Genomic DNA, 14,865 nt, shown 5'->3' with positions numbered 1-14,865 from the left:
ATACAAACAACAGAGTTTTTAATGAACTGTAATCTCTGGAGAGACAGAAAGGACTCTGGATGAAACTGTGGACCAATCAATGGAATTTTTCCTCAGGAATGAAAACAAACAAAGCAAAATTACAGTATTGCTGGGAATATAAATTAACACTAAGCAATTAGCTAGAGCACTGTCTCTGCTGGAAAAGGATAATGATAAATCATCAGCAGCAGTTGTACAGTGTAGCCTGTAGATGGTGGTCAAACACGGAGAAACATGAATCACTTGTGCACACATGAAATTTTTAAGCTTTGATTAATGGAGCCATGAAAAACAGTAGGGAATGATGGAGAAAAAGATTAGTTATTCTTTCATGCTGTAAGAATGAGAAACCTTCCTCTTTCCCAGTAAGGGGGGCAGAGGGAGAAGGCAGGAGGTGGAGGGAGATGCCCATTAGAGCCTGGTAATGGAAAACTTTCTTGCCCGTAGTTAATTATTCGATGCTGTTTTGGGGAGGTGGAGTGCCTCCTGAGCACTTCAGTCACACTGGAACACTGATGTTTAAATGTGGCTCATTCCTTTTCACATGGCTGAAGAGAAATGTGGACATTATAGGATTGCAGAAGTCAAAAACTTACTTTTTTTACTGGTTTCTTCAACAGCAGAGCATCTTATTCTCCAGCTATGAGAATATGAGAATTCTTTATTGATGTTACATGTCTCCTCACCACTAGAAAAATCCTGAGAAATATCTACCATAAATCAAGATGAAATAAATCTATTTTTCAAATACAATTTTAATGTTTTTAGATGGATGCTCTTATTTTGCTGACTGCACTGACTTGCTACTGCCTTCCTTCATTTGTAAGCTGAGGGCATTTTTAGAAGACATGTATAAGTCTCTCCCATTTATTTTCTATGCACCTGCAGAATTACTTTTATATGAAGTAATACAGAATTATTCTATTTGATGGAAAAACATGCCAGACAGACACACAGTGAGTCATATGTATGCATGAATAATAAAAATAATAAAAAGGAAAAACTACATCTGAATCCTTTCTCCTTTAGCCAAAGTCACCCTGAATCTGAAAGAGAAGTCTCTGAAATCCACATTATTTCATCTCAGCTTTAGCCTCCATTATTCATATTCCTCACTCCTTGGCCTTTCTCCTCATGTTCCTCCTGCCTTCAGCCTTTTGCAGCTGCTGCCATCTCTTGTGGTGGTCAGCATGAAAGATACAGAACAGAGTAAGAGGTAACCTGGAGTAACATCAGCCCAATTGTCTCACCAGCTGCTCATTTAACACCTCACACAGGAGTATGGCTAATAAGGAGGTGCATACGTCTGAAATAACCTGTGAGCTCTCTGAGTATTTGCTTTCACAGAATAGTGTTTAAAATCAAAACAAGATATCTGGGATCACTGTGATACCTGCAATGTAGGTTAAGAACATGAAAATGCTTTTCTCAAGATTTTTGTTATCTATTTTACTGTCTTTGACTTTTCCCTGCTATTTTCTGTTTATACCAGAGATCTTGCCATTGGTCTGCGGATCAAACTGGGAGATTGGTTTCGGGTATTGCAGCTGCTGAGAACTGGCTCAGGGGACTCGGATGACGCCCTCCTGGAACAGGCACACAATGCTATTGGAGACTACTTTGCAGACCGTCAGAAGTGGTATGTTCTGTAGAAGAACTAGTAAGAAGGAAATGACAAAGAAAATTATTAAACTGATGACAAGACTTAATTTATGAGGAGGGACAGACATCAGGATGCAGTACATGGGATAATTTTGGAATTATGAGATTTAGCTCAGACCTTTATGATTCCATGATAAGATAAACAGAGAGCTGTTATCAGCTGTCTAAAGAATGAAGGTGATAAAAATCTCTGTTTTGCCAGAAGTCTTATCTGTTTCAAAGGAGGGGAGGGGAAGAGAAATACCTCTACAGTTGTATTAGGCTGGATATAGGAAGTATTAAAGAAAAAAGTAGTTAAAGGTAGGAGAGAATTATTAAACATCAGTGAATTTTCTAGAATGCTTCAACTCACAAATATTTGAAAAGGTCCAGATTTCTTTATGGCCTGGATCTGTCTCCAGCTGTTGCCCAAACTGGGCACCCAAGGAAGATTTTAAGGACAGTGCACACCTGTAATTGTGTTTCTGCAGAACACATTTTGCAGTCAGGTACTTAGTGAGCCAGAGGTAATGTCTTCTTAATTAATAACTTGCCAAGAATTTTTTTCATGCACTTTTCTTGTTGCCTTCTAACTCTATGTCTCAGAGTTCCACAGCTCCACTGTGTACTGCGATTACCCAAATTGTATTATCACAAAGAACTTGGGTCCCAAAGCAGTTAAAAACTTGTGATTAGATTTTGAAAGTTGACTTTTAGATGTTTTAGGTAACTTTGGAGAATGGCCTTGGAGGTCTCAGTGCTTGTGTTTTAAAATACAGAGGCACAACAGTAAAGCCCTTTTCTGAAGGTTTAGTTGTAAGTTATCCATTATCTGCTATGATCTACAGTTTCAAGATTCCTTGACTTCCTAACCTTATGCTAGTCAGAGAATCAGTCTTGCTACTACTTGAATATAATGACCTCTGAAAATTAAAACGTGTAGTACTTTTTAGAAAAACAGTGAAATTCTAGCTACAAGTCTTTCCAAGGAAAGCTGCATGTTAAAAATAATGTGACTTTAGATTTAAAAATGCAAAAGGCTTACAGAATTAAAAACTTCACTCATGTTTATATATTAGAAGCCACCACATCTTTTTTGTCCTACAAGGTTAAATGCTGTACAGTATTACGTGCAAGGACGAAACCAGGAACGTTTAGCTGAATGTTACTACATGCTAGAGGACTACCAAGGACTGGAGAATCTGGCTAACTCACTTCCAGAGAATCATAAATTGCTCCCTGTAAGCAAAAAGCACCTTTATTTTTCATTGTCTTATTTATACCCAACTATTTATTTAAAATTTCACATCTTGGGAGGGTTAAGGAAGAGAGAAGGAATGCAGCATAGGACATACTCACTTAAGCATAATGGTGTTACTGTGGTATTGATCTCCAGTATTACTGTTGTTTTCATACTCCATTATTCTTCCTTTCCCTTATTGTCTCAGTTCTCCAGAAAGGCCCAATTGTTCATCATGTTTTACTGCCATATGGCTAAGTCATAATTTACTGATTCTCTCCCCAAATTGTGGCATTTCTCTCTGAAATAGCTGTGCTTCACTGAGAAGTCACTCATGGAGGGACAGTTACTTTAGATTTCATTTTGTCATCTTGTTTATACTATTGTTTGGTTTTTTTCCCTAAATCCTTCCTAGTTGCTATCCCTAACTTCTTGCATGGTAACTCTGGTGGGAATACTAATGTACAATGAAAATGGAAGATACTCTCAAAGGAGAAAAAGTAGTAGGATAAGGTGAATAGGATATATAGATGTACAGGGTATAGCTGTGTATGTATAGCAGGATATGACCTACTATGTAATAGCTAATTTAAAACTGTGCTATGGTTGATTAATTGAAAATACTTGAAAAATGCAAAACGTGCTCCCTTTAATGCCATTTTCAGTAAAGCAAGACCTAGCACTTTCTTTTTTAACCTCACTGTAGTAGTGAAGTTTCATAAAATACTCCAAACAGTAAGAATACAATCCTTTTGGTATGATTTTATTTGAAAGAAAATTTTTTAAATAGCTTTTTTAAATTTAGAAGGAGTGTGTGAAAGTAGCACATTCACTGTTCTAAATATTTGCAACAGTGCATGATGCCTTCATAGGATCCATGAAGGGAACAACCCCTTCCCCAGCCTCTCGGGATTAAATTAAGCAATATAAGTACACAATGTACTAAAAATGTGGAAGTGAATTTAACATGGTGCTGATGATTTTTGCAGGATATAGCTCATATGTTTGTACGAGTGGGGATGTGTGAACAAGCTGTGTCAGCCTTTCTGAAATGTAATCAGCCAAAGGATGCAGTGGATACCTGTGTGCACCTCAACCAGGTAAAACAGCAGGAGATCATCTGCTTTACCAATACCAGTTTAACTGTGAGATTTCTGTCCTAGTGCCCAGTTAAATACAAGTCCGTGTTAAGTGTCTGGAAGATTTGTCACAGTTTCTGGAAGATTTATACTTCAAGGTTAAGCCAGTTCTCCAAGATTAAGATTAGACCATTGGAGGGACAGTGCAAAGGCACGTGCAGGGTGTGTGGTCAGCATGCTCAGCATACAGACATTTGTAGCCTCTCTGGAGCTGGGCCGTGCTGCCTTCTGATGGAATGGGAGGAAGACTGGAGGAGAGAGAGATGTCTGTTCAGGATGTTTTCCACATCTCCCTCCTTCTTTGTATAGATACAAATAGATTTGTGACTGAGTGAGGATGTAGCTGGAAAAAGCTGATCTGAAAACTGATCTGTGTGTTTAGATCTAGAGCTGTTTCCTGGTATGACTTACTTATGCAAAGGTTTGTGTCGACACAAATAAGAGAAAAACTGAGGATGGCTATGAGGAACTTGATGTATGGGAATGGCAGGACTGGCTAGAGCTGGCTTTATATCAACAATCTCTTAGTTTATGGATCTGAAGAGCTATTAGGTGTGAGATACAGCTAAGACTCTCAGTCCTGCCAAACTTTTAATCTCAGGAAAACACAGTAGCCAAACTGTTGAAGATCAGGAAAATTCGCAGACAAAATGAGGTGTATAGAAGGATAAGTAAAGTGTTACTGTGTGCTTTAAGCTTCTCGGCTGAAGTCCTCTTTTAGGCCTGCTTTTGAGAGTCTGGCTTTAGTAATATCAGAAGTGTTGAAATCCATGTGTCCAGCTATGAGCTGCATTGAAGTGATTTTGCAAAGCTTTTACCAAAGCAGAAGCAACTGTTTTGTATGTGGTTTTGGACAGAAGTCCAGCATTTGTTTCACAGGCCTGCTGCATCACACGATTGGCAGTGATGTTAGCATTTGTATTCCCTTGCTTTTTATGTTAATTTTATAGTAGTCTGGTTCTAAATGGCAGTGAAATATTGCACACAAATGTATCAGTCTATTCATGGATAACCAGCTTGTTCTGAGAATGTATTTGAAAAAATTAGGTTAATAATTGTCTCCTTTCATTTCTAGTGGAATAAAGCTGTGGAGCTGGCTAAAAATCACAATATGAAAGAGATTGGATCCTTGCTAGCCAGATATGCAAGTCATTTGCTGGAAAAGAATAAAATCCTTGATGCTATAGAACTCTATCGTAAAGCCAATTATTTCTTTGAAGCTGCTAAGCTCATGTTCAAGGTATCACAGGTTTTATTTTTGTGTCAAGTGGCTGGCTTTTTGCACTAGTTCTTATTACTTCCATGCTACTTTCTTTTATTCTCTTGGGGTTATTTTAGTTTTAACAATGTCTGTGCTAGGAGCAGATGCCATTATACGGGATACTGCAAAGATGAATTCAACTCTCAGAGTTCAGGTATCTCTATAATAGTTACCCTTGATGTCCTCTGTAGCTAATGGAGAGGATACTTTTGGGATGTCATCATTTCGAGACTTTCACTTCAGTGTGAGATGAACTGCACCTCAGAAAAGTCCTTTTGCTCTGCATTGCCTAGTAAAGAAGTATGGTGGACTGGCCTGGGCTGCCACGTCCACACTATTTTATGTGTTATGTGAGTTAGGTTTATCTCCTTTTTTAAAAAAATAGCAATGTCAATAACTTTAAGATGTTAAATTTTGGTATTTCTTCAATTAGTACCTTCAATTAGAAATGGCTGTGGTGGGCTTTAAGATAGACATGTTGCTCAGATTTGGGTTGGTTGCAGAGATTTCTGTACATAACTTAAAGTCTGTAAGAATGATATGTAATTTTTACAGCAAATATATATAGCAGTGTATATATATATATAATATATGTTACTTTCAAAAGCCATTCTTCTTTCCTGGGAAAACCACCAGACCATATTGAAAGCTATGTATGTGTTTAAAAATTGCTATTTTTTAGTTTATTTTTATACTAAGTCAATAGACTTATACATGGTTACACTGATTTATCCTTCATGAGAATCTGGCTTTATATACATGTTACCTAAATAAATACAGAATAATGTGCATACTTCACTTTGACATTTTCATTTATAGTTATATTTGCAGTCTAAATTATTACATAGAAAGGCAGAATCATTTTTTGGCATGATTTCCTAGGTTTGAACAAGCATGCAATTGTATAAGAGAATTAAATCCCTTTGTTTTGTTTTTTAAGATTGCAGATGAAGAGTCAAAGAAAAGGACAAAACCTTTGCGAGTTAAAAAGCTTTATGTGTTGTCAGCCTTACTTATGGAACAGTGCCACGAACAAATGCAAAATGCACAAAGGGGAAAAGTTAAAGAGAAAAGTTCAGAGGTAGTGTCTTTTTTTTTTCCTTTCGGAATTCTGGTATGTACTACCTAGAATAAAGCAAGCTATCTTCATGGGAGGCTATAATGTTTTTCTAATAATCCTTTTTCCTGCTAAGAACAAAGCTTTCCTTAAAGCAAGTCTTCCATGAAAACCTATTAAGTATTATTTTAAAACATTTAAATCATATATATTAATAGATATTTTACTTCCCAAGTTTAATGTGGTTTTCCTAATATTTTCACTGTAACAATGAAAATCATACTAAGAAACTCCAGACTTTTTTTTTTCCTGCAAGACTGTCATTTTCATGTCATTTAGGAGTAAGGATTGATCCCAAAGAGTGATCTCTGATTAGATTATCTTACCTTTAATTTAGCAGGGAGATGGCTCCAGATATGAGGGAAACAAATAGAAGCATTTTTTTTTTCTGCGCACACATTCATCTTCATATGCCCAAATGAAATAGTTTAGACAAAGTTTTAAGAGCTCTGGTGTTGAAATGCAGTATTAATCCAAAGTATGAACCAGTCTGCAGATGTGCACAAAATATATTTGTACACACGTATACAATATTTATCTTTGAAAATCTGCACCATATGTTGTGCCTGTGCTCTGTATAAAATGTCTGACAGTGTTCACTTTAGGTCCATTTATATTTCCCCTAGTTAACACAGACAGTGGTGTAATCACCAAGTATAGAAAAGTTCTTTTCATGTATCCCCATTTCCTGCTGTATCTGTTTCATATAAAAATTACTTGTGATACTGCTTTGTTTTCAGAGTGCTTCAGCTTTGGCTGGTTTGCTGGAAGAAGATGTTCTTTCTTCAACTAATCGCTTTGCAGACAATGCTTGGCGAGGAGCTGAGGCTTACCATTTTTTCATACTTGCACAAAAACAGCTCTATAGAGGATCTGTAGATGCAGCACTTAAAACAGGTAGGACTTTATTTTTAACCCTGTAAAGAAGTTACAGAAACTGTTCTAATTGCACAGCGCATAATTTCATTTATAGTTGGCACTTTTTTCTGTTCTTAATAGATCCATGGAATTTAAACCAAAACCACATAATGAATTGATTATGGCTGCAGTCAATATGGCTGGAAAGGACTTTCCTGAAGACAATGCAAATCTTAACTTTCCAAATATTACCTGGTTAAATTGGTCAATTTCTGTAGCTATTCTGTTGACTGCTTCGTTTCTTTCCTTAAATTCTAAGGCACACCTGAATTCACATTGGACCTCCCGGTAGAGCTTCATAAAAAATCTGTGGCAGTTAAGAGGAGCAAGTAGTGCTTTATACTTTATCCAAGTAGTGAAGATCTATTTCAAAACCTTGTAACATCTTTAAAACAAACCAACCAAAGAAAATGAAGTGTTTCAAGAAGTTTCCCAGTCAAATCCCCTAATTTTATTTATTTTTAAAAAGCAATGCTTCATAGTCATGTCAGTGAAAAGACTTTTGTTCACTTTGTCCAATTTGTGGGATCAATACTGTGTCCTAGTAGCAAATATTTCATACCAGATGCTTGCAATTCTCAGAAGACGTGTAATAATTTCCCTGGATTTCTTTTTTTCTTCTTTTTTAGCTCTTCATTTGAGAGATTATGAAGACATTATCCCCGCAGTTGAAATCTATTCCCTTTTGGCACTCTGTGCATGTGCAAACAGAGCATTTGATACTTGCTCAAAAGCATTTGTTAAACTAGAATCCTTGGAAACTCTTAGGCCAGAGCAGAGGCAACAGTATGAAGATCTTGCTCTAGAGATATTCACAAGATACAGTCCAAAGTGTAACAAAAAGTCTGATCTGGATGATGTTCTTGAGAGGTGGGCTTATTTTTATATGATACTGTAATAATACTATCATTTTTTTCCTTCTGTTGGTCTATATTTTGGGTTTTAGCAGATTTTGTGTGTGACCAAGTTAATTAAATGCTTTGCTGCTTAAACCAAATATTGGGCAAGAATCATGCACGTGTCAGCCACTTTGCAGAAAGGGTAATACAGCACTGTATTGTTTGGGAAAATAGACACTGACTGCGTTCAGGAATTGGGCATAAAGATGTAACTTCACCTTAATTTGAAATGCAGGTGGACAGAGCACAGGAGTTTTAGGACTTCTGATACTGTGTCACATGACATTACTACTTTAATGTTACTGTTTGCATCACGGTTGTGGTGTGAAGCAAATATCCACAAGTCAATGTTTAACCATTATTAACTAATAAGTCCCAGTGTTTTGTGAATTACCTAAATCTACATGGTGTGAGGATATGTCAAGTGAAAAAACCAGAGTAAGAAGGGCACTTTTAAGGAGTAAGTCCTTGGAATGGCTATACCCACAACAGTGTCTTTGACATATGTTTCCTGCTAACAGCACGGAATTTGTGAGTATGAAAATTGACTGTGAGTCAATTTTCTTTTAGCAAATAGGATTTTAACATGTCTTGTTTGATCCTACTTTGCAGCTGTACAGAATCTCACTAACAGCTGTCAAGTTGACTCATCAGAGGAAGGAGCATAATAGTAGTGCTGTTGTCTAATCTGACCTTACCTTTATATGGCCTTCCCTTCACTCCGTCTTTTGGATCTGCTGGTCCTGATTTGTTGACTGTATGGTTCTAGGGGTGGGCATTCTCTGGTGTGAAGATTTACGTATTTGGCTATGTGAACAGTGAAGTGTTACATGATTTAATAACTTCTTATTAACAGTTGACACACCATGTTTTTATTCTTTCAGCTTTATTTACTCTCTTTTTTTTTTTTTTTTAATAGTGGAGATGAGAAACTTCCTGTATGTGTTGCAACAGGAGACCCTATCCTGGAGTATCGATTCTGGATGTGCAGTGTATGTAAGCACTGTATGAGAGCCAGTGAAGCAGGCAATTATAAGTCCTGTCCTCTGTGCCACAGCACAGTATAGCTGAGGATAAAGGCCCACGTATCCTCATTTATGATGTACTATATTTTAAAATACAACTCAAGTACTGTATTGTAGCAGATAGTGCTGCTATTAGGGAAACATTTAAAAAAACCCAAAACAGAAAACCCACAAGAGAAACCTTTACTGGTTCCATTTATGTGAATAAACAACCATGTTAATAGACTCCATTTTTGTTACACTTTTAAAAAAAGATTTAAGGTAAAAGCTTTCTTTTCTAATTGTAGATTGAGCCTAGTTTTAAAACCATGTGAGCTGAATGTAGGTTCATATTAGTATGTTTTACTCTGAGCAGGCTCCATTTTTTTTTGTTTCTGTAATTCCATAGGAGATTACTTGGTTTTCTCAGAATTCAGAGTTTTGTGAAGGAAGTAATTCCTGAGTTGAAATAATGTCACAATACTTCTGATAATGTTATTGTATACCTTTTTGTACTGCTGTTTTACTAGAGTAATGATACCAGTATAGACATGTTTTTGCTGGTTTCTTTTGCCAAGTGTATTTAAACCCACCACAGCAATAAAGGGCTTGAAAACACTCAGCAGTCAGTGTTGTCTGTCAGTATCCAGGTTCCTGAGCTTGGCTGATGTGATCTTCAACAAGGAAACCTCCATGAACCTTCAAACTGGAATCTGGCAATTTTTTTCCAGTGGCTTGAGAGCAGCTGACATCTGTTGAACAGATATCAGGACCTGAATGGTCACCCTTGTTACACACAAAGGTCTAAGGAACGATGTTTTACTTAGAAGTGCACTCTTCTATCTTACTGCTGGATTTGAGCCTCTGCTCTGAAGTGCTGCAGGTCCCCAATGCACAGGGTGAGCTTTCCCCAGGACCAGCCACCATTTGGCTGTTTGGAAAAGAGCCATGAGCTGCGACATTCATGTTGTGTGTTGGCACATTTCTGAGAGGAGAGTCTGACACCTCTTCTGCACTGTCTTTCAGGGCAAATCATGTCTCTCACCTAAACTTAGGCCAGGAAAGGATAAACCTCATTTGCCTAGAACCCTAGAGTTGTAGAACAGTTTGTGTTGGAAGGGACCTTAAAGATCATGTCATTTCAAACCCTTTGCCATGGGCAGGGACGTCTTCCAGTAGAGCAGGCTGCTCAAAGTCCCATCCAACCTAGCCTTGAACACTTCCAGGGGTGGGGCAGCCACAGCTTCTCTGAGAAACCTGTTCAGTGCTTCACCACCCTCACAGTAAAGAATTTCTTCCTTATGTCTAATCTAGACGTACCCTCCTTTAGATTAAAGCCAGGACCCTTTGTTCTGTCACTCTATGTCCTTGTAAAAGTCCCTCTCTGGTTCTCTTGTAGCCCCTTTAGGTACTGGAAGGTGCTGTAAGGTCTCCCTGGAGCTTTCTGTTCTCCAGGCTGAACAGCCTCAGCTCTCTCAGCCCGTCTCCATAGGAGGGGTAATCCAGCTCTCCAGGCGTCTTCATGGCCTCTGGACCCGCCCCAGCAGATCCGTGTCCTTCCTGTGCTGGGGGCCCCAGAGCTGGACACAGCCCTGCAGGTGGGGTCTCATAAGAGTGGAGCAGAGCGGAAGAATCACCTCCCCGGGCTGGTCACAGCTCTTCGATGCAGCCCAAGATACATTTTGTATCTAAAACACTGAAACACTGTATTTTGTGTGTATGTGTGTGTGCTCTGGTATTTGAGCTCCCTGTTCCATCCTGTTCATCCCTGTTCATCCCTCCCCGGGCTGAGCCCGGTCCTGCAGCAGTGCCCACGGGGGCAGCGCCCTCCGCCCGCCCTCCGCGGCTCCCCTTCCGTTCACGTCACGGGGCGATGGCGCAGGAGGCGGCCGAGCTGCTGGCGGCGGCGCGGGCCGAGCTGGCGGCGCGGCGGCTCTCGGCGGCCGAGGAGCTCTACAGCCGCTTCATCGCCCGCAGCCCCCCGGGGTAGGGCCGGGGCCGGGGCGTGGGGCGGGGGCGGCGGGCGGGTCCCCCGTAACTCCGCTCGCTCTGTGCCCGCAGCGCCCGCCGCGACCTCGCCACGGCCCTCAACGACCGCGGGCAGGTGCGGTACCTGCGCGTGGAGTTCGCCGCCGCCCTGCAGGATTACACGGCCGCCATCGAGTGCCAGCCCGGCTTCGAGGTGCCCTACTACAACCGGGGGCTGGTGCGCTACCGGCTGGGTACGACCCGGGGCAGGGCAGGGCGGCCCGGGCGCGACCGCCGTGTCCCGGGCGGGGGCACCTGCCTGGCACAGGGGCGGAGAGCGGGTGTCACACCAGAGCCAGGCGGGGCACGCTTTGTCAGGCAGTGACGGGACGTTCGGCTACGAGCCCGCCCCGTGTGTGCAGAGAGACCTCATCGCAGTCTACAACTTCCTCGTTAGAGGAAGAGGAGGGACGGAACTGCTCTCTTTTCTGTGGTGACCAGTGACAGGACCCGAGGGAATGGCCTGAAGTTGTGTCAGGGGAGGTTTAGATATTAGGAAAAGGTTCTTCACCCAGAGGGTGATTCAGTACCGGAACAGGCTCCCCAAGGCAATGGTCACAAAACCAAACCTGACAGAGTTCAAGGAACGTTTGGAGAACACTCTCAGGCACATGGTGTGATTCTTGGGGATGGTCCTCTGCAGGGCCAGGGGTTGGACTCTCTGATCCTTTTGGGTCCCTTCCAACTCAGCACATTCTGTGATTCTAGGTGTGCTGCTGTGTCATTGGAAATTATGCTATTCAGTGAAAAATAGGGGGAAAGGTGCAGTTTCAGCTCTGGAAAAGTCTACATTGGGGTAAAAGAAGCCAGTTCCAAGCAGTGCCATTAAACCTGAGATAAAGCATCTTACGAGCAGGTGTAACTCCAGAGAGCAGAGTCTTCTCGACTTCCAGTTGGCTGCCAGACACTTCTGGGGAATTTCTTGCCCAGGTTTTGACTATGCCATAAGAAGATGACACCTCTGTGCCTTTTGTTGGAGCTTGACTGTTGCAAAGTCCAGACACAGAAGCTGAGGGACTTAAGTGAGCACCAGGAGAATGAAGCCAGACCACAGGCATCATCTGGGAAGCTGTATGCCAGTGTGCCAGGTGTAAAAAAGCCTGACTGTTGGCATGGGCCTTTTGGCTCCTCTCCTGAATTAATAATGTGGCTGAATTGAGCATCAAGTCTGTTTTAGGTTCAAAAATACACACTCTGATTCTTGCTCTGAAACGCTTTGACTCCCACTTGGGCCTCTGGAGAATCCAAATGTAATGAGTCCAATAAGTCCAGCTGCTGTTTTTTGTTAGTGAAAGTACTAGGAGGTGTTCTTCAGTTGTGGTTTGAAAGATAATTATTTTCTTTTTTCCTTTCTTTTTTTTTTTTTTTTTTTGAGACAGGAGACTTTGATGAGGCCATGCAAGATTTCAGGAAAGTGTTAGAGTTAAACCCCCAGTTTGAAGATGCTGCATTGAGTCTAAAACAGACTATTCGTGATAAAGAAGAAAAACAGAAGCGGGGATATTGAACATAGAGCTAGTGGTGTGAAAATGTTCTGCTAAACATGTGACTTTTGTCATTGATGGATGAAACACGAGATCGTTTACATCTGTTATGACCTACTGAAGAAACCTCATTCTTGGGTAAACAAGTTTAAAATGGATATGATTGCAGAATAAACTGTGTTTGGTTAGTGTTGAGGATAAGTATAATGTTGGATCTCTGTGAGGCACGAGTACAGATTTTGTACAGAAATACCTTGTAAAGATTTTGGAAGCTCAGTAGTGGCAAATGAAGCCTGTAGTTCTCTTACTAAAACTTCTTTATTTATTCACAGATTGTTTTAAACAGTTTTTCATGGGGAGGAAACATCAAACTGCACAAAACATTTAAATACTTATGATTGGAGCTCGTGAGAAATGCAATAATGATAGTGTTTGTTCTTTGTTAGGTGTTGTCCTTTAAATTCTCTATGGTGTATGAATTTCTTTTTCATTTCAGAGTGTTTCTGTCTTAAGAAACACTTAACAGAAATAATGAGATCTTTTTAGGTAACACCATCTGTACCTTGCTCAAGGAATGTGGTAGGAGAATTCAGTCCTTTGTTCGTTCATTCACTCCTGGGGTTAGTTTTACGTTACCTAAACAGGTAGGAACAGAGTACACCTCTTTTTTGTAATCCTATTGTAAAAGTTTTGGCCAGATTAATAATTGAAAGAATAAAAATGAACATGTACTTTTTATCTCATGATTGTCTGCAAAAAGCTTTTCTTAGAAAATATTCACAGGAGGAATTGTGGCTTTCTCATTCTTATCAAAGAGATCAATTATCTGAAAAATGCAGTGTTAAATCAGTCTGATGAAACTGGCTGTCAGTACCCAGTCCACCTCATTTCTCATGTGGTAGGAGAGACCATTACTGAAATCATCAACAAGAAACACTCTTGAATGTTCATAACAATACAAGTTCTAATAAAAGAAATACTCTCCTGATTGCCCATGTAAGCATTAGGATTTTTTTTTAAATAAAATTATGCCAGTGACAGTTCTGCTGCTTGTAGCAAGTTCCTCTGTGGATGACCCTGAGCCTGCACAAGCACAGGGCTCACTGAAGATCGTGGGACCCTCTGGGTGAGTCAGTTTGGAGCCTGTGGACATCCTTCACAGCAGCCTCACCGAGATCACTTTCAGCCTTGATATGACACTGCAACAGCTACAATGAGCAAATTTGAAACAGAGGGATGAGAAAATGCTACATTTATCTCTCATGCTCCCGACAGTTGTCTGCAGCAATTTGAAGTTACATAAATACAACGCATGATAGGAGGATGTGACCATTTACAGTTTGGAAAGTAAGCAGTGGCCATTTTTTTCCCCCACAAAGTCTTAATTTTGGACTTTTCTGGATATATTAAGCACATGCGTTGCTACCACTTATCTTAGACCTCTGTCTCCAAAAAACCACAAATACTTTACTGACTTGGCACACTTCATGCCACCTCAGTCTTAAAAAGCGAGAAGTCATACCAACTCTTGGTTGATGGTAAGTGGATGAGCTAGAACTAAATATACTCTTGACTGACCATGCCAAGAAAATTAAAAAGAACAGTTGAATATGACCTATGAAGTTTTACTGTGAGAGGAGAGATCACAGATGTGGTTCTGCACAAAACTCTTTAAGTGACAGGATACAGATAAAAATCAAAACAGTGAATAAGTATTTTAGAAAACAAAGATGCCAGAGATAATATTCCAGCTTGTGGTGTTTTGTGAATATTTCTTAATTACTTCTTGTGCAATCATTGGCACAGAAATATTGCACTGGGCTGGGAGTAATTCTATTGCTGGGAGCAGTTCTATCTTACAGTATTTCCTTGTCTCTCCTATGAAAGGACAAAACTGTCATAGTGCATTTCAGCATAATTTGGAATTCTTTCAAAGTAGTTTTGGCTAGTAGGGTTTTCACATTTTCCCCTTTCATATGCACACGAATCACTTAGTTCTCTGGCTTTACATCACAATACTAATTTGGGTTTTCAGTCTAAAATTATTAAATAGTATATGGTGTTCTTTCACTCAGGCCTGTTGAAAGGGTATTAACCATCATTACTCATATCA

At 40.0% G+C, this 14,865-nt stretch overlaps 2 protein-coding genes across 3 annotated transcripts in view; both read left to right on the top strand.

Moving 5' to 3' along the window:
* Positions 1 to 9,858, top strand: part of WDR35 (WD repeat domain 35) — a 45,112-nt gene extending 35,254 nt beyond the window's left edge. Inside the window, exons 21-28 of one of the 2 annotated variants that reach the window (XM_027641088.1) lie at positions 1,514 to 1,660; positions 2,771 to 2,903; positions 3,892 to 4,002; positions 5,117 to 5,281; positions 6,243 to 6,383; positions 7,160 to 7,316; positions 7,967 to 8,207; positions 9,156 to 9,858. In XM_027641088.1, coding sequence (XP_027496889.1) covers positions 1,514 to 1,660; positions 2,771 to 2,903; positions 3,892 to 4,002; positions 5,117 to 5,281; positions 6,243 to 6,383; positions 7,160 to 7,316; positions 7,967 to 8,207; positions 9,156 to 9,303 — 1,243 coding nt within the window. In that variant the 3' untranslated portion in view covers positions 9,304 to 9,858. The remainder of the gene's footprint in view (positions 1 to 1,513; positions 1,661 to 2,770; positions 2,904 to 3,891; positions 4,003 to 5,116; positions 5,282 to 6,242; positions 6,384 to 7,159; positions 7,317 to 7,966; positions 8,208 to 9,155) is intronic. The other variant, XM_027641089.1, reaches the window with a different exon arrangement.
* A 1,249-nt stretch (positions 9,859 to 11,107) lies between these two features.
* TTC32 (tetratricopeptide repeat domain 32) lies at positions 11,108 to 13,083 on the top strand. Its single transcript, XM_027641164.1, has 3 exons — positions 11,108 to 11,226; positions 11,302 to 11,462; positions 12,648 to 13,083. Exons 1-3 carry the CDS (start codon positions 11,114 to 11,116, stop codon positions 12,773 to 12,775), a joined length of 402 nt encoding a protein of 133 aa, XP_027496965.1. The 5' UTR covers positions 11,108 to 11,113; the 3' UTR covers positions 12,776 to 13,083.
* The last annotated feature ends 1,782 nt before the right edge of the window (positions 13,084 to 14,865 follow it).

This window comes from Corapipo altera, unplaced genomic scaffold, assembly GCF_003945725.1.
Source record: "Corapipo altera isolate COAL_440 unplaced genomic scaffold, ASM394572v1 46, whole genome shotgun sequence".
Classification (NCBI taxonomy): Eukaryota; Metazoa; Chordata; class Aves; order Passeriformes; family Pipridae; genus Corapipo; species Corapipo altera.
This window is presented reverse-complemented; position numbering and strand designations above follow the sequence as displayed.

Excerpts from the sequence above, each read along its gene's own strand:
- TTC32 (XM_027641164.1), top strand. The coding sequence starts at position 11,114 with ATGGCGCAGGAGGCGGCCGAGCTGCTGGCGGCGGCGCGGGCCGAGCTG. Across the intron at positions 11,227-11,301 it reads ATCGCCCGCAGCCCCCCGGG|CGCCCGCCGCGACCTCGCCA; the intron begins GTAGGGCCGGGG and ends CTGTGCCCGCAG. Across the intron at positions 11,463-12,647 it reads GCTGGTGCGCTACCGGCTGG|GAGACTTTGATGAGGCCATG; the intron begins GTACGACCCGGG and ends TTTTTGAGACAG.